Source organism: Notolepis coatsorum (genome assembly GCF_963971535.1).
Source record: "Notolepis coatsorum genome assembly, chromosome: 1".
In the NCBI taxonomy this organism is placed as follows: domain Eukaryota; kingdom Metazoa; phylum Chordata; class Actinopteri; order Aulopiformes; family Paralepididae; genus Notolepis; species Notolepis coatsorum.
Genome location: NC_140165.1, coordinates 147250444 through 147275203, shown reverse-complemented (window position 1 = coordinate 147275203; position 24760 = coordinate 147250444). Strand labels below are relative to the sequence as shown.

The following is a 24760-nucleotide window of genomic DNA, read 5'->3' as shown; positions in this document are numbered from 1 at the left end:
AAAGCCTTGACTACACACCCACACTCTGATGACAAAATCAATAGCTCAACATCAGCGATTGTTTGCCAATTAGGGTGAACAACAAAGGCATGGGCCTGGTTGTGGCCCCTCTCCCTGCTTTAGCATGGGCTAGCCTGCACCACAGTACTAATGAGAATGCAGTTTCTAACATGTTTCTTTCTTATTCATACATTTCCTAAAGATTATTGTTGTGTACTTGAAGTGGCAGGTGGCTTTCAGTGTGGACTTTTTGTCTAATGGTGATGATCATTGAGTCCATCGTCCAAAGCGGATTATCTTGGTTTCACCCACACACTCGCACACTTGCACAGCTGCAGCAAAGCTGGAGCACATCCCCAATGTTTATGGGTGAAAGGGTGAGAATTAGTGCTTATCTCCCAGATGGGATGGCTCTTGTTTATGCGTCCCTCACTCTCTGTCTCTCTTTCGTTGTCATCTGTGTTTGCCGATCTGAAGGGCTGGTGTGTGTCTGAGTGTGCTCAGCCATGGCGTCGGCCAACGTCACTCTGGAGAATCAACTGCAAAGTGCCCAAAAGAACCTGCTCTTCCTCCAGCAGGACCATGCCAGCACACTGAAGGGCCTTCACGCCGAGATCCGCAGGTTACAACAGCACTGCACAGGTAAAGGTGTCGTTGTACCGTAGTCACACTGGAAGCATCCTAGAGTATATATCCAGTCAAATGGAATATGTTAAAAACAATACAGGAGAAACTAAAACTATTAACGCCTACACTGTTCAGAACCGTCATCAGTCTTCATTTATCCGTATTTAGATAAGAGATGGCTCAATAGCAGAGCTAGCCAGATCCATTAAATTCATTCTCATGGGATGCTTTAGCCCTGATTACACTCTTAACCTTGGCAGACCTGTCACTAAGCTGGCCCAGAACTTGCACTAATCCCGGTCAGAGTGTAGCTGGCCATATGGAGAGACCGGTGCGGGCTGCTGTTATCCATAAACAAGTGCAGCTACCCGCTAGGCTGATGAGTGTGGCACCTTTTATAGCCACTGCCCTGTTTGTCACAGCCTGGTCTGATTCTGATATGTGTGATCCTCTTCTCATTTCACAGAATTGACATATGAACTGACTGTGAGAAGCTCCGATCCTTCAGGTAAGACCCCACTTCCACCCCCCCCCCCCCCCCCCATCATCATAGGAGCAGAGGGTGCAAACACACTCAGCTATGGGTTTCACCCTTGACATTCACAGTTTACAGTGATTAGCCGGTAGCAGTGCTAGTCTGCGATAAGAGATTTCATTATTACTGTATAGCTATTTGTCTGTCAGAATGTGATCGGTCTCTTTGTGTTTTTTATTAATTTCTGTTGTGTAATTAAGAGGGCAAGAGATACATTTTCTCTGCATCCCTACATTGATGTGAAAGGGGCTGTGAGCTGTGATTATGTTGCAGTAAAGCAGGCTAGATGGACAGAAATATGCTTCAGTAAAGCAGCCTAGATGGACAGAGATATGCTTCAGTAAAGCAGCCTAGATGGACAGAGATATGCTTCAGTAAAGCAGCCTAGATGGACAGAGATATGCTTCAGTAAAGCAGGCCTAGATGGACAGAGATATGCTTCAGTAAAGCAGGCCTAGATGGACAGAGATATGCTTCAGTAAAGCAGGCCTAGATGGACAGAGATATGCTTCAGTAAAGCAGCCTAGATGGACAGAGATATGCTTCAGTAAAGCAGGCCTAGGTGGACAGAGATAATGCTTCAATAAAGCAGCCTATAGATGGACAGAGATTCAGTGGCTTCTACAAGCTCTTCATTCCCACATTCCCAGCTGCTTTTATAATGATATTCATACAGTATGAACTCAGAAATACGAATTTACTTGCTTGCTTTCCCCCAAGCAGTTAAAAAAAACATAAAGTGCCAAATACCATCCCAAAGCCTATAAGAGGCACGGCTATAAATAAGGCTTCCTGCAGCAGAACAGAGGGCTGTGTCTATGCCCCAGAACTTGAAAGCAGAAGAGCCCTGTATCCTGGTAACACAGTCCCACCCAGTAAGCATTGCGGGACTCCCCGCTGTTCAGGGGACTGTCCTCCTTTCCAGCTCCCACCACTCACTTCCAGCCGCTAAACACAGCCCCTCCCCCACGTTACCATGGGCATGCCACGGAGTCACTGGCCTGATTCAGACCACACTCTACTGTCCACCGCCTGGCTTCACCTCCGCCCAGCCAGTTCCCTGACAGGATGCATATTCAGAGAGGAGGTTGAAGCAGAAGATGAGGGATAGAACAAAAGACTGCGTGTATTGGTTCAGGTTCATCTTAGGTTTCTGATAATGCCCTTCCTCGGTATGATTGAATGAGAAACGTGTTTGCAGTCCCTGGGATCGAATTAGGATGTGTGCTACACTGCTGCATGTAACATGTCCTATTTTGAACGGCCAGCATCTGGCACCAGGTCTAAGCCATACTGTTAGGGGCTGCTGTCAAGAGGCACTATCAGGTTGGGATGGAACAACACAGAGATTGCAGCACAGGAAATTAGATTATGTGTCACAGCACTAATGCACAGTCTGCAACCTGCTTAGTGCAGCAAAAAAATATATAATAGACAACATCCCCCATCTCTGCTGGTAGGAATACAGCCAGCCAGTCACAATCAAAACCACAGGCCAGAGAGAGACAATCACAGGCCAGAAAGTGGTACTGTTGGCCAGACAAGGTTAAAATCTTCCTCCGTTTAAACAAACAGGACTCACAACACAGCAGAAAACTGTCTTGAGCCTGTAAACATCTCTATTGTTAAACCTACATGTATGGGATCCAAGCCTGCTTGATTAATAACAAACACATCTTTCTATAATGTTGTGATAGAGCCTGCACAAGTATTATCTGTTCCAAGGTGATGGAGCCTACGGTAGTAAAGATGGCTGTATATAAGCTATAGTTGACTTGAGCATGTGTGAGACAGGGCAGGGGATGCGTTAAATACACAGTGATGAAGGTCAGAGAGCAGTGTCCTTGCTTTCTACACAAGCTGTAATACGACACTGGAGCTCTTTGCCAAGTGCAGATGAGTCTCCATATACCCTCTTCCCCCCTCCCCGCACACATCTGATCAGCTGACAGACCCAGTCTGCGGACAGTGTCTGGTTTTAATGTACTAATGGACTGATGGTCTGATGGTCAGGGGATGTGTGTGTGTGTGTGTGTGTGTGTGTGTGTGTGTGTGTGTGTGTGTGTGTGTGTGTGTGTGTGTGTGTGTGTGTGTGTGTGTGTGCGCGTGCGTGCACGTGTGTGCATGCATCTGTATCGATGGCTTTCCCATTCATTGTGTTTATGTTTGTGTGCTTGTGCATGTGTGATTGTGTGTGTGTGTGTGTGTGTGTACTTATGTGCTCCTATCATATGTATTGTACTAATAATAGTGTTTACGTTCCATGTGTCCATATCTGGCTTTATCATAATGTATGGTACTAACAATGTGATACTGTGTGTGTGCAGACAGCAGCGAGGCCCGCTGCCAAGAGCTGCAGAGGAGGTGCGAGGAGCTGGAGGCTCAGCTGAAGGAGAAGGAGGAGGAGAACACGGAGCTGCTGCGGGACCTGGAGCAGAAGAACGCCATGATCTCGGTCCTGGAGAGCAGCATTAAGGAGCGGGAAAAGAAGTACCTGGAGGAGCTGAAGATGAAGAGCCACAAGCTTGCCATCCTGTCTGGGGAGCTGGAGCAGAGAGCCAGCACCATCGCTTATCTCACCTCCCAGCTCCACGCCACCAAGAAGAAGCTTCTTGCCAGCAGCTCCTCCGAGGGCAGCCCCAACGTCAGCCCGGTCTGCTCCTACAAGCCCGCCCCTCCCCCCGCCAAGGACAGGCAGCCCGAGACTCCCCGCCGCCGCATGAAGAAGAGCCTGTCCCAACCTCTCCACCCAGAGCTCACGGAGGTCTACCGGCTGGGTTCAGACGGGAGGCGCCTGGTTCTCCGGGAGGTGGTGGATGCCATGCCTGACCCCACCCCCTTCCTGCAGGCGGGCAGAGAGACACTCGAGCCTCAGGTCCTGCGAGAGCGGCCTGCGCTTATCCCCCCTATAGCTTCCGAGCGCTCCTCCGTCTCTCCCCTGAGCACCCTGTCCAGCCCCCACCACAGCCCCGCACGGGACCGCCAGTATCGGGCACACGTGGGCGTGGCACACAGGATCCCACACGGCACCCCTCCCCTGGTCCCTCCCCAAGCAGAGCTGGAGACGCTGGCTGTGGACCAGGTGAACGGGGATAAGGTGGTTAGGAAGCGCTCAGGGGCAGACAGAACTGTTTAACACACTGCAAGGGCAGGAAGGAGGCTCACCCACTGTGTTACCTGCTTTTTATCCAACACTGCAATTAAATACAACAAAAAGGAAGGGAAAAATCACTTTGTTAATGGTCCGCCTTGAGAACTTTTCATAACGTAGAGGAGGACTACTTCTAAGCATGCCAAATATTTTGTTTTGAGCCCATGTGACTTACTACTGTGCACATCCTATTGTTTTGCTTTGCTGTTCATCTCACTCATGTCTTACATGGTGCAGACAACACATCCTCAGCCAAATCTCTGCATTAGTGCCTGCTGAACCAGTTCATTCATACACCTATTGTCATGGCTAATACTTAACACTGTCTCTGTTTATTCCATCTTATCAGCAATACAGCTCAGTCATATCAGCAATCGATATATAAAAGATGTTTGCAGCTACATACATATTATAGAATTTAAATTATTAAACGTATACTCCCTGAATGTCTTTCATCTTCTTGTGATGTCGGTATATGAATATTACTGTAGGAGAGAACTGCATTATGTGCAATTGTAGTTTGACTGGTTCCCAAGGTGAAAAGGATGTGAACTCACCTTGCTTTTGCTGATTGGCAAAAACAGCAATGGTATATGCTTAAATGCAGTATGAAAGAATATGGAACAGGACGCATTTACTGTGCGTGTGTGTGTATGTAATGTATGTGAAGGAGAGTCTCAGAAAGATGCATTTAATTGGTGAGAGAATAAGAGGTTTGGGCTTATTGACTGATATTTGTGATATAAGGGCATTTTGGAAAACACTGCTGTTACTTGATTTTGTGATATTACCTGTTCTTTATAAAAACCTGTTAGTTTGTAATGCATTTTTTTAATTTATTTATTGTTTCTTTAATATAGATTATTAAATTGAATCACCTCAAATATTGAAAATAGTAATCACACATTCACACCTCAAATATTAAAACTACTTATAATCACATAATGTCCCGCTTTTCACGTCAGACTCACTGGTCTTTGAAAATGACAGTAACGTTGTATAAATCAATACAATAAAGCAAGCTTTTTTATGACTTTTGTCCTGTGATGAGAAGACTGAGCTACTGTATGAACTATGTCATTATTTCTCAATAATGGTATCACACGTTGAAAATATTATTTGTTGGTTTTCTTTTTGGTACTTTCTTATTGACATTCAGTATAACAAACATTTACATAACTTTCTTTCAGATACTATATGCATATGTCATATATTTATGTTTGTCACAAATCTTGAAATAGTAAGTAACAACTGTCCTCTTATAGTTGATCAATTGGTCAGCTCAATCAATCAATTGACCAGTTGAAGTCCCACACCACCAGTCAACCAAGAATGTGTTCTGTCGAGAACAACCCCAAAACAGCGCCAAAATCAACTAGTCAACCAATTCTATCACTGTTAGTCGACTAAGAATTTATTTAGTCAAGGACAGCCCTGCAATATATTACTTTTCATAAGAACAAAAATAAAGAAAATCATTATATATTTTCTTATAATATAAACTATGTACAATTGGGGAGTGGCCTTCTTTACAACATAATTATTAATTTGTGAAAATAAAACCAGGCCTATAGGGTGTTACATAAATTTGTACGATTTATGATTAATTTAACAAATACTGTTATCTTCTTTATTTTGTAAATGTTCATTGTAATTTCCATCCATGCATTTAGAGTTTGGCTCTCTTGTGATAATAAGAGTCTTTTTACCAGCCACCAGCAGTATGTTCTCTGTTCAACCATTCTTCAGGTATATAGGATAGGATAAGATGAGATATTCCTTTATTGATCCCCTTGGGGAAATTCAGGTGTCATAGCAGCATGGGGGAGGGGGGGTACGGGTATGGGCATGGTAATAGTAGAAAGACATAAATATAGGCAATAAAATGATAATAAAGATAAACAGTGTAAACAATATAATTTACTGAATATAAGACTATGAGAAAGTAAACAGTAAACAATGTAAACAGTACCCAAAATATATGGTCTTACTCTCTAGGGGGACATTCGTAGGGCATGTGTATCCTTATCCAGTAGTCTTTGATAACGGCAATTCCAGACAATATGGCAATGGTTTGCATTTTGGTTTCTCCAGCACACTGGGGGGTTACTATCATAGTGGGATTTCTGAGAGTGTGTAATAACACTTTATCAAGCTTTTCCAACCAAATTCCCTCAATTTATGTGAGCTGGTCCATTCTTCCTCAGATTCCCCCTTCTTTCTCCCAATCTGTTTTAACATAACGTTGAATGTGTTTTAAGATCTGACAAACCCTTGTACATGTATGAAATCTATTTTTCAAATTGTTTTTCATACAAGCACCATGTACAGTAAACAGTGGTGTTTTCAAAACATCTGAGTTAGCTGGTCTTCAATGTACCGTACAAAACACAATCAAAACAAGACAGAGAGGAAACAAAACAAAAAGAAAAACAGAAACATCAACCCACCCCTGTTTCTTTCAGCTCCCACCCACCCCTCATATGCCCATCTACCCTTCCAACTTCAATTCCCAAGATCCTCCCAGTAGCTGTGGAAAAAACACATATTGAGTGAGCGGTACTTCTCTTAGACACTTGTGGCATAAAAGACAACAGTAAGATTCAAGATTAAAGAGTTTTATTCATCACATACAGTGAAATGTGGTTGGCCATGCCTGCTTTCAGATTCAGATTCAGACAACTTTATTGATCCCGCGTGGAGCAATTCATATTTGCAGCTTCACCAACAAGCAACAAAGACAAACAAACAACAAAACATCTCAACGGGGGAGCTCCAGTAGCTCACCGCATATCTCGGCGCTATTTCTGTGTCGGGGAAAACAGTGCTGCGTCACGGATCTGGGGGACTCGAGTTCGATTCCCGGACCCGCCGTCATTTCCCAGAATGTCTTCCCCTGGGCCCTATTCCCCGTACCTGGTTCAACTAAGTCGATCAAGAGTCCCATTATCCAGATTCAATTAACCCGATGTTTGAAGCTGGGATTTTCCTGTTCCTCGAAGGTGGATTCAGTCTCGTTAACTCGAACCAGACTTGAGACCCAGGATAAGTGCGCGCGGCCGCTTCAGTTGAAAAGCCAGCAAGTATCGATAGCAGAAATCCTGATTTTCTAACGGCATTGATTGATTAATTGATTTAAAACTTTATTAACAGATTGCAGTACGGCTCAATAGCCTCGCCGACAAGTTAAATGCATAATCTATAGGCAAATTTTAAGTCCCTCATTACCCCAATCAATCAGATTATATTTTTTTAAACTTGCCTGCTGGCAGTAGGTTTATGGAATGGATAATCAAATGAGATCTTGCTAGCGAAAATAATTAGAATAAGGATACGGCTCTCTTACCCATTGATTGATGTATGGTGGATGTTTTACTTATCTGCACTGTGGTGTGACGGTTGGTCGTTTTGACTTTCACGCAGAGGACCCGCGTTGGAATCCCACTTCTTCTAGTCTTTTTCTTCTTTTTGCAATGTAGGAATAATTCAATTTGGTGCACGTTGAGAGCTATATAAAGAATGACATCCTCAATGCATGTAGATTTATAATATTTTAACTTAAAACTAGGCTACTTTTGCGTATAATCATTAATATTATATTCCAAAAAAATTATATTGGAAACGCGGGGTCTCGAACTCGGGTTGCCCGCTTGCCAGGAGCGAACACTGGCCGTTGCACCACTGTGCCATTCGGGATATATCCATTGTGTATCCATCAATGCACAAGAGACCCGTGTTTCGAATATTTTTCTTTTGAATGAAGTTTTATCTCTTTATTCTCAAATGCATTAATGTGACGTCAACGGCTCATTCAATTTCTCAAATCCGTCAAACAGCGCATCTCATCAGACATTTTAATCCCAGTTACAATATCACAATAACGTGTGAGTGATGATACAATTCAACAATCCTCAGAGTCCTCGTAATTCATAATCCACAAAAACCACAATCCACGCATAGACACTTCAATTTTATGCTTGAATGAAACACAATCCGGGCGCTCCGTTAAGCAAATCTACAGCGGAGAATATATTAAACTAATCAGAGCCAAACGGCCGATAGGTTTCATTCATAAAAAATATCCCAGCGGGATTCACATTTGCAATGCGCCGTTATTAAAATAACCACATGCAGCGTGTATCGCACTCCGAGCGCCGTATATGACGTGCATTATTTTATTTAGGACAAAGTAAATCTATAGGCTGAATATGATTTATTATCAGCATTTAGTTCTATTATTATACATTTCAAAAGCCCCCTCTAGGAAAACGAAGCACAGAAACATAATTCAGAATGGTATAATGCAGATCTAGACTGTGAGAATCATTTCAGGAAGCGAGCTGGCATTTCTTTGCGGGGGCGTGGCCATGGTTCATCCAGCTAACTGAATTTAACCCTGCTCTCGACCAGGCTCAAACTTTTTGATCTGTTGTCATGGTGATTTAGACAATCGAGCGTCGGGGAACAGAAAGGTCCGGCTTAAGTCAGGCTATGCTGGAAATTATCCGGCTAACTCAGTTAGCCAGGTACGGGGAACGGGGCCCTGATCTATATCCCGTTTCACCCTATATCTGTCGGTCATGCTTGACCAGAAAAAGCGATAAACGCTAAAAAATAAAGTAAAAAAAAAAAAAAAACATCTCAACGACAGCACGGCAAATAAAAAGAGAAACAATAATGTGCAATGTGCAATAAAACAATAGTAATAGTAATAATAATAAAAAGATAACTAGAATAGACATGTTAATAAATCGCTTAAAGGCACTGGATCCTATGTACATTCCTATACAATGTATACAACAATCACAACAAGTTATTTTCTTAAAGTGTCCTTTTCCTTCCTTTAAGTGTCCTTTTCTTGTGTGTTTAAAGTGACCGTGGTACGTTTGTGTGTGTGCGAGTGCAGAATGTTTTGTTGTGTGTGTGTATGTGTGTGTTCATGTGTGCTTGTGTGTGGAGAGATCAGTGTTCATTGTTCTGATGGCCTGAGGGAAGAAGCTGAGCCGTAGTCTCTCTGTTCTTGCAGCATGGTAGTTTTATTGAAATACTCAATAAAGGGATTCCAGGTCTTGTCAAATGATTTACTGGAGTCTTTAAATGAAGACCAGAACATGTGGTTGGTGGGCGACTGTTTACACCTATTGCATGTATCACTGGTAACTGGATCGTTTTTGCTAATCTGGCATTTATATAATGTACTCTGAACAGAACCTTATACTGCAATAAACCATGCCTAGCACACAGACGAGGAATGGAATTGGCACTCCCATTTCCTGCTGCAAAATCTGCTTCAAATGGGTTGTCGGGTCAGAGTTAAGGGAGTCAATGATGGAGATGGAGTGTTTCTGCACAGGATCCAAAGCTAGAAGAAAATCAATCCGTGATCCAGGAGGGTGGTTGGGGAAATGGGGACATTTTGTTTGAATGAAGTGTCTTATTTGAAGGAAACAAAAAAGGTGGGATTTGGGCAGATCAAACCTAGTTAAGAGCTCAGTGAAATCAGTAAAGACTGCTTCCTTATATAAGTCTTTGATGTTAATTAAGCCCTTATCACACCAGATACGAAAGGTGGGGTTGAAGGAAGAGGGTGGGAATAAACTATTTAATAAAAACTTAAAATAGAGGGTTTGTCAAGTCCAAAATGATTACGGAATTGTATCCAGATAACAACTGGATTTTGGGACATATTGTGAGTTGTAAGGGGAAGTTATGCAGTGATAAGAGATTGAAGAGAGAACTTTGATGACTGTATTTCCATTTGGGCCCATAAAGGGCATAATTGACCCCATTATCAATCCAATAACCTAGTTTGTCAATCTTGCATGCCCAATAATACTGTATAAAGTTGTGTAATGCCAGGGCGGCTAGGTGGTGTAGTGGTCAAGGCACTCGCCACCAATGTTGAGACGCGGGGTTCGCGTGTTCGAATCCAGCTCTCCACATTATTTTCAGTTTAGCTGGTCGTCCGCAGTAATACACATTGGCCGTATTACGGGGAGGGAAACTGAAGGGTGGGGATCGGGCGTTGTGGACAACGACTCCTACAGGTCGGTTGGTGCGCCTGCGCAGTAGAATCAGGAAGTGTCGGGGGCAGCGTGCGTGAGCCTCCCACGCGTTACTCCTCACCACTGAGAGATCGAGCTGCGCAGGTGAAAAGATGCGACTGCTGTTACCTCAAGTACCGGAGGGGACTTGTGCTATGTATGACTTAGTCCACATTGCAGCCGGCTTGTGGGAGGCAAGAAACAGAGTTCGTGACAGGGGAGGGTTGAATTGGATGATACGAAATTGGGATGGGAGAAAATATAGAAAAATGGGAGAAAAAGTGGATAAAAAAAAAAAAAAAATAATAATTGGGTAATGCCAGACCACTTGATTATTTAGGGAGTTGTAGAATGGCTTTCTTAATACGTGGAGGCTTGTTAGCCCATAGAAATAATGACACCATTTGATCTAGCTGACTGGGATGTGTTGAAACAAGTACAAGAATGTGGGTAGAATCACCATCTTTATAAGGTTAACACAGCCAATTAGGGACAAGGGGAGAGAGGAACAGCGGGTTATGTTAAGTTTGCATTATCAACAAGAGGGTGAAAGTGTTTAGCAAAAAGATCATTAAATTAAGTTGTAATAAACACCCCCAGGTATCTAAAACCTTCTCAGACCATTCTGAAAGGAAAGAGTCTGTGGTAATTTCGTAGATAGAGCATTAATAGTGAGGAGTTCACTTTTATGAAAATGTAATCAAAATGTCTTTCACAACTGAGAGAGATGAAACTGGGTTAGAGACATATAGCAACAAATCATCTAAATCAAATCAAATTTATTTGTAAGGCCCGACAACACACGTTAATGTCCCCATGGGCCGTACACGTCTTCTTTAAACAAGTCAAGAAGAAACATAACAATAAGTCAAGAACAGAACAAGAACACCATGAAACACAGATGAGTGCATGCAATAGCAACTGAACATTTTGAAAGATTAAAGATAGAGCTGATAGCGATAGCAACTGAACATTTTTAAAGATTAAAGATAGAGCTGATAGCGAATCTATTTGAGGCACAGGGGCGGCGCAAAGAGGGTCCCGTCCTCCCCGTCTTAATCACGGGACATTCAACACTCCGGTCATTGCTCCGAGACAGCCGGAGACAGGGAGATAGGGGGCGGCGCAGAGAGGGTCGCAACCTCCCCGACATCATCGCAGGACGTCCAGCACTCCGGTCACCACTACGAGACCGCCGGAGACAGGGAGACAGGAGGGCACGCAGAGAGGGTCGCATCCTCACGGCCTTCATCACGGGACGTCCGACACTCCGGTCAGCACTCCAGGACAGCAACTCACAGGGAGACAGGGAGCCGGGACAGGCGTTAGACAGCTCGTGTGAATGTAGTGTATCTGTGTTTGTGAGATACCTGTCCTGGTGATGCCCTCAACTCTCCCTTCCCCTCAAAGCCAGATAGCTAAGGATTCGATGGTGATAGCGAATAGGGGGAGAGAGTCCATGACTGTCTGGTACCATGACAACGATCAAAGGGTCGAGACCTCACGCCATTGTTGAGTACAGGAGAATCATAAAGCATAATCTTTTTTCTTTTTAAGTATTTCAAAACTGAGCTATTGGTTGGTTTTCATTCTGAGACGAAAGCCAGTGGCCAATAGCTTTTGGACTGTAGCCATACTCTCCTATAGGCTATAGTCAGTATTGGGCAGTAACACGTTACTGTAATTTGATTACTTTCCCAGTAACGAGTAAAGTAAGGCTTTACAATTTCCAAAATAGTAATTATATTAGTTTCTAAGCGTTACATCATTGCCAGAATGCAATGTTTTTTTTATGCAGTCCTTGGTAGATTATATGTGCGCATGGGCCGGCAGGTCAGAGCGAGGTCATGTTGGCTACTAGCCAAACAGCAGCATGGAGGGTGAGCAAGAGAGGTAATGTTACGCATTCATTCGTTGTGAACTATTTGGGGAAAGCTAAAAGTTTGCAACCACAAAAGTTTTTCTAATTTGATGAAGTATCGAAGGTAATAGCGAGCGTTTTGCTCTATTGGAACTACCCCTTTAATCATATCCTAAATGAAAGCTTTCACCGCATGTACGACCTGCCCATCCGCCTGACCACATCCGCTCCTATAAAGCGGGGTCATGGCCATACAACAGCTCCTTTCCCAGTCTTTCACCGCCGAAACGGAAGACCGTGGGGTCCTCAGTGAGTCAGAGCAAAGTGCTCGCTATTACTCATATAACTAGGGTTATAAGATAACCTTCGTTAAATTTCGTTATAGCTTACGCTTTGCTCTATTGGAACACAAGAGCTGAGCAGAGTGTAAGCCCGACAGATGCACCCGCTGAGGTCCCCTAAAACCATCAGAACCGGGGAGGATCCGGGCCCCCCCGCCCCCCTAGCGAGGGACAGGAGGGAGATCAGACCCTGACTGTGCGAAGAGGCTTTAGCGCCTCAACGCACAGGGCGAGCAGACCGTGGGACTTACCTTTGTTTAGAAGGGTCAAAACCCCAACCCTGTGGCAAGGCCGTAGCAGCGGAGCGTGGAGGAGGTCCCAGTCTCAGGCCCCCCCGGGGCTAGGACCCCCCGTAAAAGGGGCCTGGTGAGGTCTATGAGGCCGTGGCATCAAGACCCCACCAGACGGTCACTGGTGACACCAACCCCCACATCGCCAGCGTATCGGACAGGGCCTAAACCACGTGAAGGCCCTTCTCCCCTTGGCACGCCGCTCCGAAGCGCTCCCAAGGAGGCTTCCCCCCCCACAATAACGTGGGGCCAGCCGGCGTGCCGGGGAGACAACCCTCCAAGGAGGTTGATCCCTTAATCCAGGCAAACAGGTCCCAAGAGCAGAACCCAACCTGTGCCCGGAGCACTGCGGACTAGACAGGCGCCTAAGGGGTCTACTGTAAGAACAGTACCCCGGCGGTAGGCGGTCAGGTGGCGTAGCGGAGATTACATTCGTCACCAACACCGGAGACGCTGGATTCGCCTGTTCGAATCCAGCTCACAGCTCCGGCATTGTCACCAGCTTGGCTGGCCGTTCACAATAATACAATTGGCTGTATTAGAGGGTGGGAAAGCTGGCGGGGTGGGTCCGGGTCGTTGTAAACAGCGACTCCTACAGTTCGGTCGGGGCGCCTGCTCAGCGCGGATAGGATCTAAGGGGGGTAGTGTGATCCTTCCACACATTACACCCTCTCAGTGAGAGTCCGCGCTGCCAGGTGAAAAGAAGCGGTTGATTGGCTAGACGTGTGTCGGAGGAAGCACGTGATAGCCTCCACTCTCCCAGACTGACTGTGGGGGGTAAGTGCACAGCGACCAGGAAGGGGATTGGGAATTGGCATAACGACTAACATTGGGATGGGAGAAAATCGGAGGAAAAAGGAGGGGGAAAAAGATAAAAAAAAAAAAACAGTACCCCGGCGGAAAGGGTGTTCGGTATGCTGTGCACCATGTCACAATCTCCACGAAACCCGACCCCGCCAATTTATTAATCCTGCAGGGTCGAGGTTCAGAGAAAGAGGCTGACACAATTGGCAGACGTCATGAAAGATGCGGGGGCATACTCTCGGGCAGACGGGGTCAGGCCCGGCCTCAACCCGAGAGTCGACTCTGCTACCAACACACCGGGGAGCCAACCACCCCCCTATGTTTATTTTAACAGGAGGCGGTTGCTCCCTTAACCCACTAAGAAACCCCAGAAACATAACTGCGCATATACACAGGCTATACAAGCAGTTCAAGCGTTTCAGGTTTCAAAAGGGTTAACCCAGGCCAACAGGTCAACGAGAACGAGTTCGGACCTGGGCCCGGCGGACCGGGACCTACACAGGGATGCCTAGAGGAGTTGACAACAACCTCCCCGACAGCCCCCTCCCAGCCCTGTCCTAGCAGGGAGGGAGGGGTGAAACAAAGGGAGAGGGACCAAGCCCCCTAACACAGCGCAAGGTACAACACAGTATGGATCAAGCACGTCACTGTTATGGGCAACCCGTGGTGGCATACATATGACACACACATCCACAACATCAATCCCTGCGACGCCCGGCCCGACCTTGCCTTTTTCCCCCGGAAAAGCACAAAGTCCTTCGGGGTACCAGAACAGCAGATCTGAGATCTGTGCCCCAGCGGACAACGGGTTAACTGACCTGGTCCGGCGCGACCAGAACCAGTCCTGCGTCCTAGTCGCGCCGCTATCCCCAGTCCTAAGAGGGGGGTAGGTACAGTACGCGTGTCGATCTGAAAAAACACAGAGGGCGCCACCAAGACGGTCAGTACGCAAATGCACTGCTCCTGGTGGCCCACCTCATGGGCGTGAGACCCCTCCGCCAATGTTTTGATCTACTCTGTCATCTCCCCCCGGAGATGCACGTGAGCCATCGAGTCTAACCTAGTGCACTGGCGCTCGGTAGAGATAAAATCTCCTTCCCAGCCGCCTGCATAGAAAACGCAGTTTCTATGAATTGGGCAACCAAGGCGCGCCAGCCATAAATTGGTTCCACATAGAAAGCACCCAGGGCCAGCGCTATATGCACATCGAGAACCCGAAACATATCGATGGCGAATTCTAATAAGAAACACCAGACAATGTTTCCTCCATGCTGTCTGGGACGAGCAGTAGGAAGCCGGCCTATAAGACACAGACACGGTCACATATGACGCGTCTGAGGGTAAAACCCTGTCAATTCTGCTCTTTACATAAGAGGGGAAGACAGAAGTTCCCCCAGAGAGACCTCTACGTGAGTAACAATTGAAAAAGATACATGTAATAATTGGCCAAGTGACCAACGGCCCAATACACACTTTAATAGAGAGCAGAGCAGAAAACAAACAGTTTTCGAATGCATCGCATCATCCAACTTTGACAATGACAGCGGTCTGCAGCACAGAGCCTGAAAACTCACGGATGTCTCATGGCCAATAGGAAAAACACGCCCAGTGACGTATTCCATCGCCGGGGGGAAATCCTGTGACCCACCCATCCTAACATGGAGTGGAACCACTAAACGTTATATGAACACACACACAACTTCTCATCATACAACAAAAAACCCCAGTTAATTTTTACTCACGTAAAAAATAACGCTGTTTTTAGGTAGAGAGAAATACATAAGCCTTGGCCAATGCTACCTAAGCTATACAAAAAAGCGACCAAGACAATTTTCACACAGCACACGTCGTATCTCCAAATGCAGTGAAGTAACATATGTTTTGTTAAACAAAGACATCGTTATTAACCAAAAACATTCGGGAGGGGGAGGAAGGAAGAGTGGGGCAATGTCCTACGGACACCTTACCTGCACCTCGTACGCAGGACGAAATGGCCGCAAACACAGGTTGGTCTACCACGTTGACGAGGCCTCTCGCTGTCGGGGCCAGAAGCGGCGACGGCTGGAGCCTCGCTCCGGCGCGACGCCCCCCTCCTGCGGCCGGTCATGGCGCAGGCCCGACGACATCTTCTGCCAGAGATGACGCCGTAGTCAGAGTGCCAGGGCCCGCTACTTCCTCACGGCTAGCGCCAATGGTTGTAGCATAAGCTAACAGCTAACTCCAGGCTAACTGATAGCATCAAGTTAACATTTCTAGCCGAGCGTAGCCGCCAGCTAACAACTTAGCCTAACAGCTAACTGGCTAACAGTTAGCTTCTACCGCATATCAATAGCCACTAGCTAACGCAGTAGCAAGCTAAGCGGCTACTACTGAAGCTGTATAACGCGAGAAATAGCGATACAGGCCAACACTTCTGACAGCCGCTGTCTTTTCCTCTTCTTATTCAAAAGAAAAAATGGAAAAAGGCAACAAACGTCCCTCTCACAGAACGGTGTTTACCAGACACAGCGGCATCGGCAGTAAGCCCCGTTGTACGCGGGCTGCAGCCGACTCGAGCTCGGAGATATTCTCATAATGAAACACCAAACTTGCATCCCTCGTGCCGGGTGTTTACGTCTTGAAAAACGGGGCCAGCGCGGTGGCAGAGGGTATCCGTTTTCAAGAGACCCGGGGAATTGAACCGCAGACTCGGAATCACGGCCCCAGGAAAACAAAGCTACGACTTCACTGAGGAGGAGCACTGTGTTATCGTGGGGCATCAAACTAGAACCCCCTCCACGCCGCTATGAGGGGCAACGAAGGGATTCTAGCCTGGAGCCGACCTTACGCAAGCTGCACAGTTGTCCCCTCACAACTGACACACCCGAGGCTCGCGTCGCAAAAACATCACCCGCCCAGGGAGACCGTCAGCTCTCACACAGCCGACCGCCTCCCGAGGCATAGTATCCAGCTGCAGAGCCGGAGACAACGCCGGCGGGGATTGCTCAGCGATGCTCGCCCCAATGCGAAGCACCGGTGGAGGTCAGAATGATCATCATCTTCTAGACATTATCGCTTTATTTTCTCGAAAAATAGTGAGAGAAAACAAAGATACAATGTCAACGCAGCTCCTTTTCTCTTCTTTTCCTTACTAACTAACTACTTTGGCACTAAACTTTAAAGTGGTGTATACAGACTGTAGGAAAGCCCTGCTAATAAGACTACTTTGTTCTGTACTGACCCTTTAAGAGTTCCTCCCCTTTAATGTGAGCGAGCTGGTCTCAGTGTTATTGTCTGACGACTACTTTGTTCTGTACCGGTCCTCTAAGAGTTCCTCCCCTTTAACGTGAGCGAGCCGGTCTCAGTGTTATTGTCTGACGACTACTTTGTTCTGTACCGGTCCTCTAAGAGTTCCTCCCCTTTAACGTGAGCGAGCCGGTCTCAGTGTTACCGTCTAACGACGTGCTGTAGTAGTTTACCCTGTCCCCATGGGATAACGTGTGCGTCAATGAACGTGAGTACTGTACCTGCGTTTAGTTCGTTCATTCAGTTTACTCTGTACTTAGTGCGCCCCCGCTGATCCATTCCTGTTGACGTCATTCCCCCCGTTACTGAAACACTGCGCCGTTAGCTTAGCTACACGTTAGCCAACTTACGTTGCCCCTCCTATGATATGCTGCTGCGTTGCGTGGCTAGCTTAGACGCACGTTAGCTAGCCTAAGCTATAACTATAACTCACTCATTACCCCTAGTGAACTGAATGTATCTTACACCTGGTTTACAGTCCACCTACCTATACTGTTTACATGCACTGAAGGAGTAATTCCCTACATAGGTTATGTAGGTTATGTATATTAACTCTGGTTAAGTGAATGCTCTAGTTACTATTTGCATTATACTACTAATGGATATTCTTGTTTATGTACATCACTACTGTGTTATTAATGTATACTGTATTGTATTCCTCTGTAGACAACCACACCTGGAAATCTATCAAATAACAACCAGTAACTGCAGCACGCCTCTGTGTAATTCTTTAACGGGTGTTACAACCCCATAGTGTCCGCCAGTTCCATCAAACGCACCCTGTGGAGGCCCTAGCCCTCCGTTTCATGGTCCTTCGAGCCGGATGGAGCTCCTTCAAGACGCTATGGCAGACCAGGACATCACAGAGACCACCGCTCACCCGCAGAGAGAGCGCCACCTACCAAGCCACCTACGTGACTTCGAAGTGGGATACGAACCTCAACCCAGTACTCAACTCAGTACCCAACCCAGTACTCAACTCAGTACCCAACCTAGCGCTCAACCTAACACCCCGCCTAGTACTCAACCCAGTACTCAACTCGGTACTCAACCCAGTACTCAACCCAGTACTCAACCCAGTACTCAACCCAGTACTCAACCTAGTACTCAATCCAGTACTCAACTCAGTACTCAACCCAGTACTCAATCCAGTACTCAAGCCAGTACTCAAGCCAGTACTCAACTCCGTACTCAACCACAAGATGAACCGCCAAAGGCCCTATCCCACGCATCACAGCGCCGGGATAGCGAGACGAGGAACCCACCTACGAGGAGCGAGCGGTCAGGCGTTGGCTCCCATCGTTCATACCCGGCGAGCGAGGTAAGGGGCCCGTCCGAAGGTAGTAGGCCCTCACATCAGCCAAATCATAGATCCACCATAAGGTCAGGTGCCTGCTCCCATCGCTCATGCCCGGCGAATGAGGCAAGGGACCCGTCCGAAGGTAGTAGGTCCTCATACCGGTCAATTCCTAGACCCACCATAAGGTCAGGCGTTGGTCCCCATCGTTCATCCGGGAGCGTACACACACAACATGCTCTCTCACCAGTCCAGGAAGCTATCCTCCAGGAGCACATCCACTCCCTGGAGCTCGAGGAGCTACAGCGCCAGGTAGAAGAAGACGGCAACGCCGACCTGGAGTGCCAACGCTTACAGCGCATACAGCAGGAAGCACAAGATGCAAGAGAAGCTATCGCTACACGCCTCGACAGGCAGAGGCGGCTTAAGAAGAAGGAGCAGGAACTTCAATTAGCCAAAATTGTCACCTCACTTCTTCAAGAGTCCGAGACGGGACCACGTAGCGGTGCATCGTCCCCCCGGGGCCTCTACTCCCTACCAGCGATGCACGCCCCACCTGCCAACGCTCCCGCAGGCTCACCGCATCAACCCATCTCTCACCTACACCCTGCACCCCCTCTTGTGCCCGCAGCAGTATCTGAGCCGACCTATCCACCACCTGGACTACAGCACCACGTAGCGGCACCTGTGCCTCTAGCACTCCCTACTATACCACAGAACATGCATTCCCCGCCGGCTAACCCAGCCGCCATCACCCCAGTGATGCACCATCCAGCACAGGCGACGTCTCGCTCTGCCGCTCCCCCTGTGTCATGGTACCCAGCTCCTAACATGCCTGGTCCAATTGAGCAACCTACGACCTCACACGAACCTTCTGTAGCTACACACAGTACCCAGAGTCCTACCTACGGTGCGACCATCTCTACTGCAGCCCCACCATACCAGAACGCGAGTCCTGCTGCACCTCACATGGCTCTTACCCCGCCACAGGTTATATCGGGGCATTTACAGCACCCAGGATCAGAGATGCTGATTACCTCTCCCTACGGCATCCCACAGCCGATGCTGCCAGTCTTTGAACGTGACCGCGAAAGTGACTTTGCCCTACTCAAGATAGCCTTGGATAACTTGATGGGTAGTACCGGGCACCTGTCTGAACAGTATAAGTACCAGGTGCTCCTCGGCCACTTGAAACTCCCCAGTGCTCTCCACCTTGCCAGAGCCTACATGTATGACCCTCGACCGTATACCGCTGCATTGCAAGCCCTGCAAGACAAGTACGGCCAACCCAGACAGCTCGTCCAATCAGAGTTAGGCGCCATTCTCAACTCACCTCCCATCAAGTTCGGTGACACTGAAGCCTTCGACTCCTTCGCCCTGTCCATCCAGTCTCTGGTGGGCATGCTCGGCACACTTGAAGGTCAAAACGGGTACGAGTTGAGATGCGGATCCCACGTCGACCGGCTCCTGAGCAAGATGCCCCCTTCAGTCAGGGACGGATTCATCGAATACTGCCTCAGCCGCGGCATTCTCCGGACAGGGTCAGACCTGACATACACCCTGCCCGACCTGGCAGCCTGGCTCCAGATGAAGTCACAGGCTAAGCGCCTCTCAAGTCGAGCCGCAGCGCTCTATCAGTGCGACGCACCCAAGCCAACCAAGCAAGACCAACGTGTCACCCACTATAAGGAGAAGACCACAACCATCCTCCTCAATGCTGGGGAAGTCGCTAGTACCCCAGAGCCTACTCGCTACAAAACCCCTTTCAAGTCCAAACCGTATTGCCCCTATTGTGACAACAAGGAGCACTTCTTGAATGCTTGTGACGACTTCAAGACGCTATCTACCAGCCAGGCCGTGAAGTGGATCAGAGAGGAGAAACGGTGCTGGAAGTGTGGCCGCAAACACTCTGCCGAAGCATGTACTCTGACGCGCCCATGCAATACATGCAAAGAACAGCACCTTACCATTCTGCACGACTCCATACAGCAGGGTGAAACCACAGTCTGTATGGTCACTACACCACCCACTAAGGTATACCTCGACCGGCCCAACCGTCCACAACAGGTTATGTTAAAGGTCATCAAGGTCATCTTGAGGAACGGGGACCAAGCCCTGGAGACCTACGCCGTGTTGGACGACGGCTCTGAACGAAGTATCGTTCTGCCTCAAGCCGTGCGGCGGCTGAACCTAACCAGAACGCCAGAGACTCTCCATCTACAAACCGTCCAGCAGAATGTCGAACAGCTCCAGGGCAGCTCCGTCTCCTTCGACGTTTCTCCATGGTGCACGCCTTCCCAGAAGTATCGGATCCACCAGGCCTTCACCGCCGAAGGCCTCAGCCTGGCCGAACACTCTTATCCTGTGGCCGCACTACAGAAACGCTACAAGCACCTCCACGGCCTGCCCCTACCACCAGTCGACCATGCCCAGCCACTACTCTTGATTGGTTCAGATATGCCACACCTTCTGACCCCAGTACAGCCTGTACGCGCAGGCCCACCAGGCGGCCCCGTCGGTATTTGCACCCGACTAGGTTGGTCACTCCAGGGCCCTACAAACCTTGCCCAGACTACATCTTCTTCACAGTGCCTCCACACTGCCACTGCCTCTCCAGCCACAGAGCTCTTCAGGAATGTCGAGCGCCTCTGGCAAGTCGACACTCTCCCTTACATCAGCACGAAGGCAGTCACCCGCTCCAAGCAAGATCAGCAAGCCATGGTCGCGCTCCAAGCACTCACTACCAGGGTCAAGGTCGACGGAGTCCAGCGCTACGCTACTCCCCTGCTTCGGCAAGCAAATGTCACCCCACTACATGTCCCTAAGGAAGCTGTGCTGCCATGCCTCCGCAGCATAGAGAGAAGACTTACCAAGGACCCCAAACGAGCCGAGGTCTACTGTAATGAGATACGGAAACTGGAGAAGGCCGGCTACGTGGCAAGGATAACCCCGGCAGAAGCTGACCAGTCTGCAGAATCCTACTACATCCCGCACCATATGGTGACCCACAACAGTAAGGACAGGATCGTTTTTAACTGTTCATTCCAGTACCAAGGCCTGTCCCTAAATGACCTTCTGCTTCCTGGACCTACACTCGGGCCAACCCTGCTCGGTGTCCTCCTCAGGTTTCGTCAGCATGCCGTGGCAGTCAGTGGCGACATCAAAGGTATGTTTCACCAGATCCGCCTGCTGCCTACCGACAAGCCAGTGCTGCGCTTCATCTGGAGGAACATGGAGAGGGAGAAGGAGCCGGATATCTACGAGTGGCAGGTACTTCCATTCGGGACAACCTGTAGCCCCTGCTGTGCCATTTACGCCCTTCAGCAACACATCCAAAACGACACAGAGGGCAATTCCAACTTGATAAAGACGAGTCCTTCTATGTCGACAACTGTCTGCATAGCACACACTCCGCCGAAGAGGCCAAGCGTCTCGTCGATGAACTCCGCCATCACCTACAGACGGGAGGGTTCGAGGTCCGCCAGTGGGCAAGCAACGTGCCTATGGTCATCGAGCACCTTCCGCCCGAAGCCCGCTCCGAAAGCAGCGAACTGTGGCTCTCCAAGAGTAGTAGTGATCTTCAGGAGCCTACACTGGGCCTACGCTGGAACTGCCTCAATGACTCCCTGGGCTATAAGCATCGCCCTGTGGAGACCTCAGCACCTACCATGAGGAACCTCTACAGAGTACTTGCCTGCCAGTACGACCCCCTTGGCTACATTGTACCTTTCACCACAAGAGCCAAGGTCATCATACAAGACCTTTGGAAGGAGGAGGTCGGCTGGGACGACCCAATCCGACCCCAAAGCCTGCTCGACAGATGGCGCACCTGGGAGCAAGAGATCCCTCACCTCATACACCTGGAGTTCCACCGAGCCTACGCTCCACCACATGCGAACACCTCTACTTCGACCAGGGACCTCCACATCTTCTGTGACGCGTCCGAGCGTGCATACGGCTCTGTCGCCTACATGCGGACCATGGATGACCAACAGCAAGTCCACATTTCCTTTGTGCTCGCTAGGTCTCGGGTGGCCCCCAGGAAGCAGCTGTCGATGCCCCGACTCGAGCTGAGCGCTGCCCTCACAGGTGCCCAGCTTAATGATGTACTTCAAGCCGAGCTCACCGTCCCCATCCAACGGGTCGTCTTGTGGTCGGATTCCACCACAGTTCTCCATTGGATCAAGTCAGAGTCCTGTAGATATAAGGTCTTCGTGGGCACACGAGTTGCGGAAATCCAGAACCTGACCGAGCCCGATAACTGGAGATACGTGAACTCTGCCTCAAACCCAGCAGACGACATCACTCGGGGCCTAACCTTGGAGGAACTGGTACGACCACATCGATGGCACAAAGGTCCAGAGTTCCTCTACCTACCTGAAGACCAGTGGCCTACTATGCCCTCTGCTCATCCCGAGTCCGACGGCCACGAGATGAAGAAGTCTGCCATAATCTGTCATGTAACCACCTCTCCCAGTCCTCTGCTCCCTGCCGTTGAAGACTTCACTTCATGGAAGGACCTCGTCCAAGCAACAGCCAGGTCCCTTCACGGTGCGGCTGACGCCCAGACTACAGATCAGCCCTACGAAGCAGCTGACGTCCTCAATGCCGAGAAGGTCCTCCTTACACGAGCCCAGCTGGACTCATTCCCCGAGGAGATCAAGGCCCTCCAGTCTGACCGACCTCTTCCCTCAGACAGTCGTTTGAGCTCCCTATCTCCGGAGTACGACAAGGCTACAGGTCTCCTCAGAGTAGGCGGTAGGCTGCGCAGAGCCGAGAATTTGGGGATGGATGCCATTCACCCAATCGTCTTGGACCCACATCACCCCCTGACAAGGCTGATCATCCAAGACTATGATCAAACTCTTCTCCACCCCGGGCCTGAGAGGGTATTCGCTGATCTTCGATCCCGATTCTGGGTTCTACGAGGAAGAGAAGCCATCCGCAAGCATCAACACACCTGCCGAGAATGTCATCTGTGGCGAGCAAAGCCCGACATGCCTAAAATGGCCGACCTTCCGCCCTGTCGCCTGCGTCTCTACAAGCCCCCATTCTATTCTACAGGAGTAGACTGTTTCGGGCCATTTCACATCAAGATAGGGCGCCGGAATGAGAAGAGGTGGGGGATCGTCTACAAGTGTATGACTACACGCTGCATACACCTTGACCTCCTAGAAAGCCTGGACTCTGACGCCTTCTTGATGTCCCTGAGGCGTTTCATCTCACGCCGCGGCACACCTTTCGAGCTCCTCAGCGATAATGGCACAAACTTTGTCGGAGGAAACAGAGAGCTGCAGGAAGCCTTTGCCGAGATGGAACCCAGACTGAAGGAACAGTTAGCTAAGCAGAAGATTACGTTCCGCTTCAACCCGCCGAGCGCACCGCACTTTGGTGGAACTTGGGAGAGGGAGGTGAAGTCGGTGAAGACTGCCCTCAGAGTCATCCTGAAAGATCAGATAGTGTCTGAGACCGTCCTCCACACAGTCCTCATCGAAGTGGAGGGCATCATGAATGCAAAGCCATTGGGCTACCTCTCCTCGGACGTTGCAGACCCTGATCCCGTTACCCCGAACCTCCTCATCATGGGACGCCGTGACTCGTCTCTACCTCAAGCAGTTTACGACTCCAGTGACCTCCTTGGGAAACGTCGCTGGAGGCATAGTCAAGTGCTGGCCGACCACTTCTGGTCTGCATTCATTCGCCACTACTTACCGGGTCTACAGGAGAGGCAGAAGTGGAGGAAGGACGGCAAGGAACTGTCACTAGGCCAGGTGGCCCTAATCGTTGACCCACAGCTCCCTCGGGCACTCTGGCCTGTCGGGAAGGTCACTCAGACATACCCTGGAGCTGACGGGCGCATCCGCACCGCCGCTGTCCAAGTGAAGGACCGAACATACCTGCGCCCTGTGTCCCGGTTGGTGCAGCTCCCGAGCCTCCCGGATACCGAGGACCCCAGAGACTTTCCCGTTTTAGTTCAAAAGGTCTAAGTAGACTTTTGGGTGCGGCTGTGTAGGAAAGCCCTGCTAATAAGACTACTTTGTTCTGTACTGACCCTTTAAGAGTTCCTCCCCTTTAATGTGAGCGAGCTGGTCTCAGTGTTATTGTCTGACGACTACTTTGTTCTGTACCGGTCCTCTAAGAGTTCCTCCCCTTTAACGTGAGCGAGCCGGTCTCAGTGTTATTGTCTGACGACTACTTTGTTCTGTACCGGTCCTCTAAGAGTTCCTCCCCTTTAACGTGAGCGAGCCGGTCTCAGTGTTACCGTCTAACGACGTGCTGTAGTAGTTTACCCTGTCCCCATGGGATAACGTGTGCGTCAATGAACGTGAGTACTGTACCTGCGTTTAGTTCGTTCATTCAGTTTACTCTGTACTTAGTGCGCCCCCGCTGATCCATTCCTGTTGACGTCATTCCCCCCGTTACTGAAACACTGCGCCGTTAGCTTAGCTACACGTTAGCCAACTTACGTTGCCCCTCCTATGATATGCTGCTGCGTTGCGTGGCTAGCTTAGACGCACGTTAGCT

The 24760-nt window shown here is 48.8% G+C and overlaps 1 protein-coding gene across 1 annotated transcript; it reads left to right on the top strand.

Moving 5' to 3' along the window:
* Window positions 1–506: 506 nt before the first annotated feature.
* On the top strand, window positions 507–4331 carry ccdc92 (coiled-coil domain containing 92; the record flags this gene model as incomplete). The annotated part of the gene is made up of 3 exons (XM_084325064.1): window positions 507–642; window positions 1094–1135; window positions 3490–4331. 3 exons carry the CDS (start codon window positions 507–509, stop codon window positions 4296–4298), a joined length of 987 nt encoding a protein of 328 aa, XP_084181190.1. The 3' UTR covers window positions 4299–4331.
* Between the last annotated feature and the right edge of the window lie 20429 nt (window positions 4332–24760).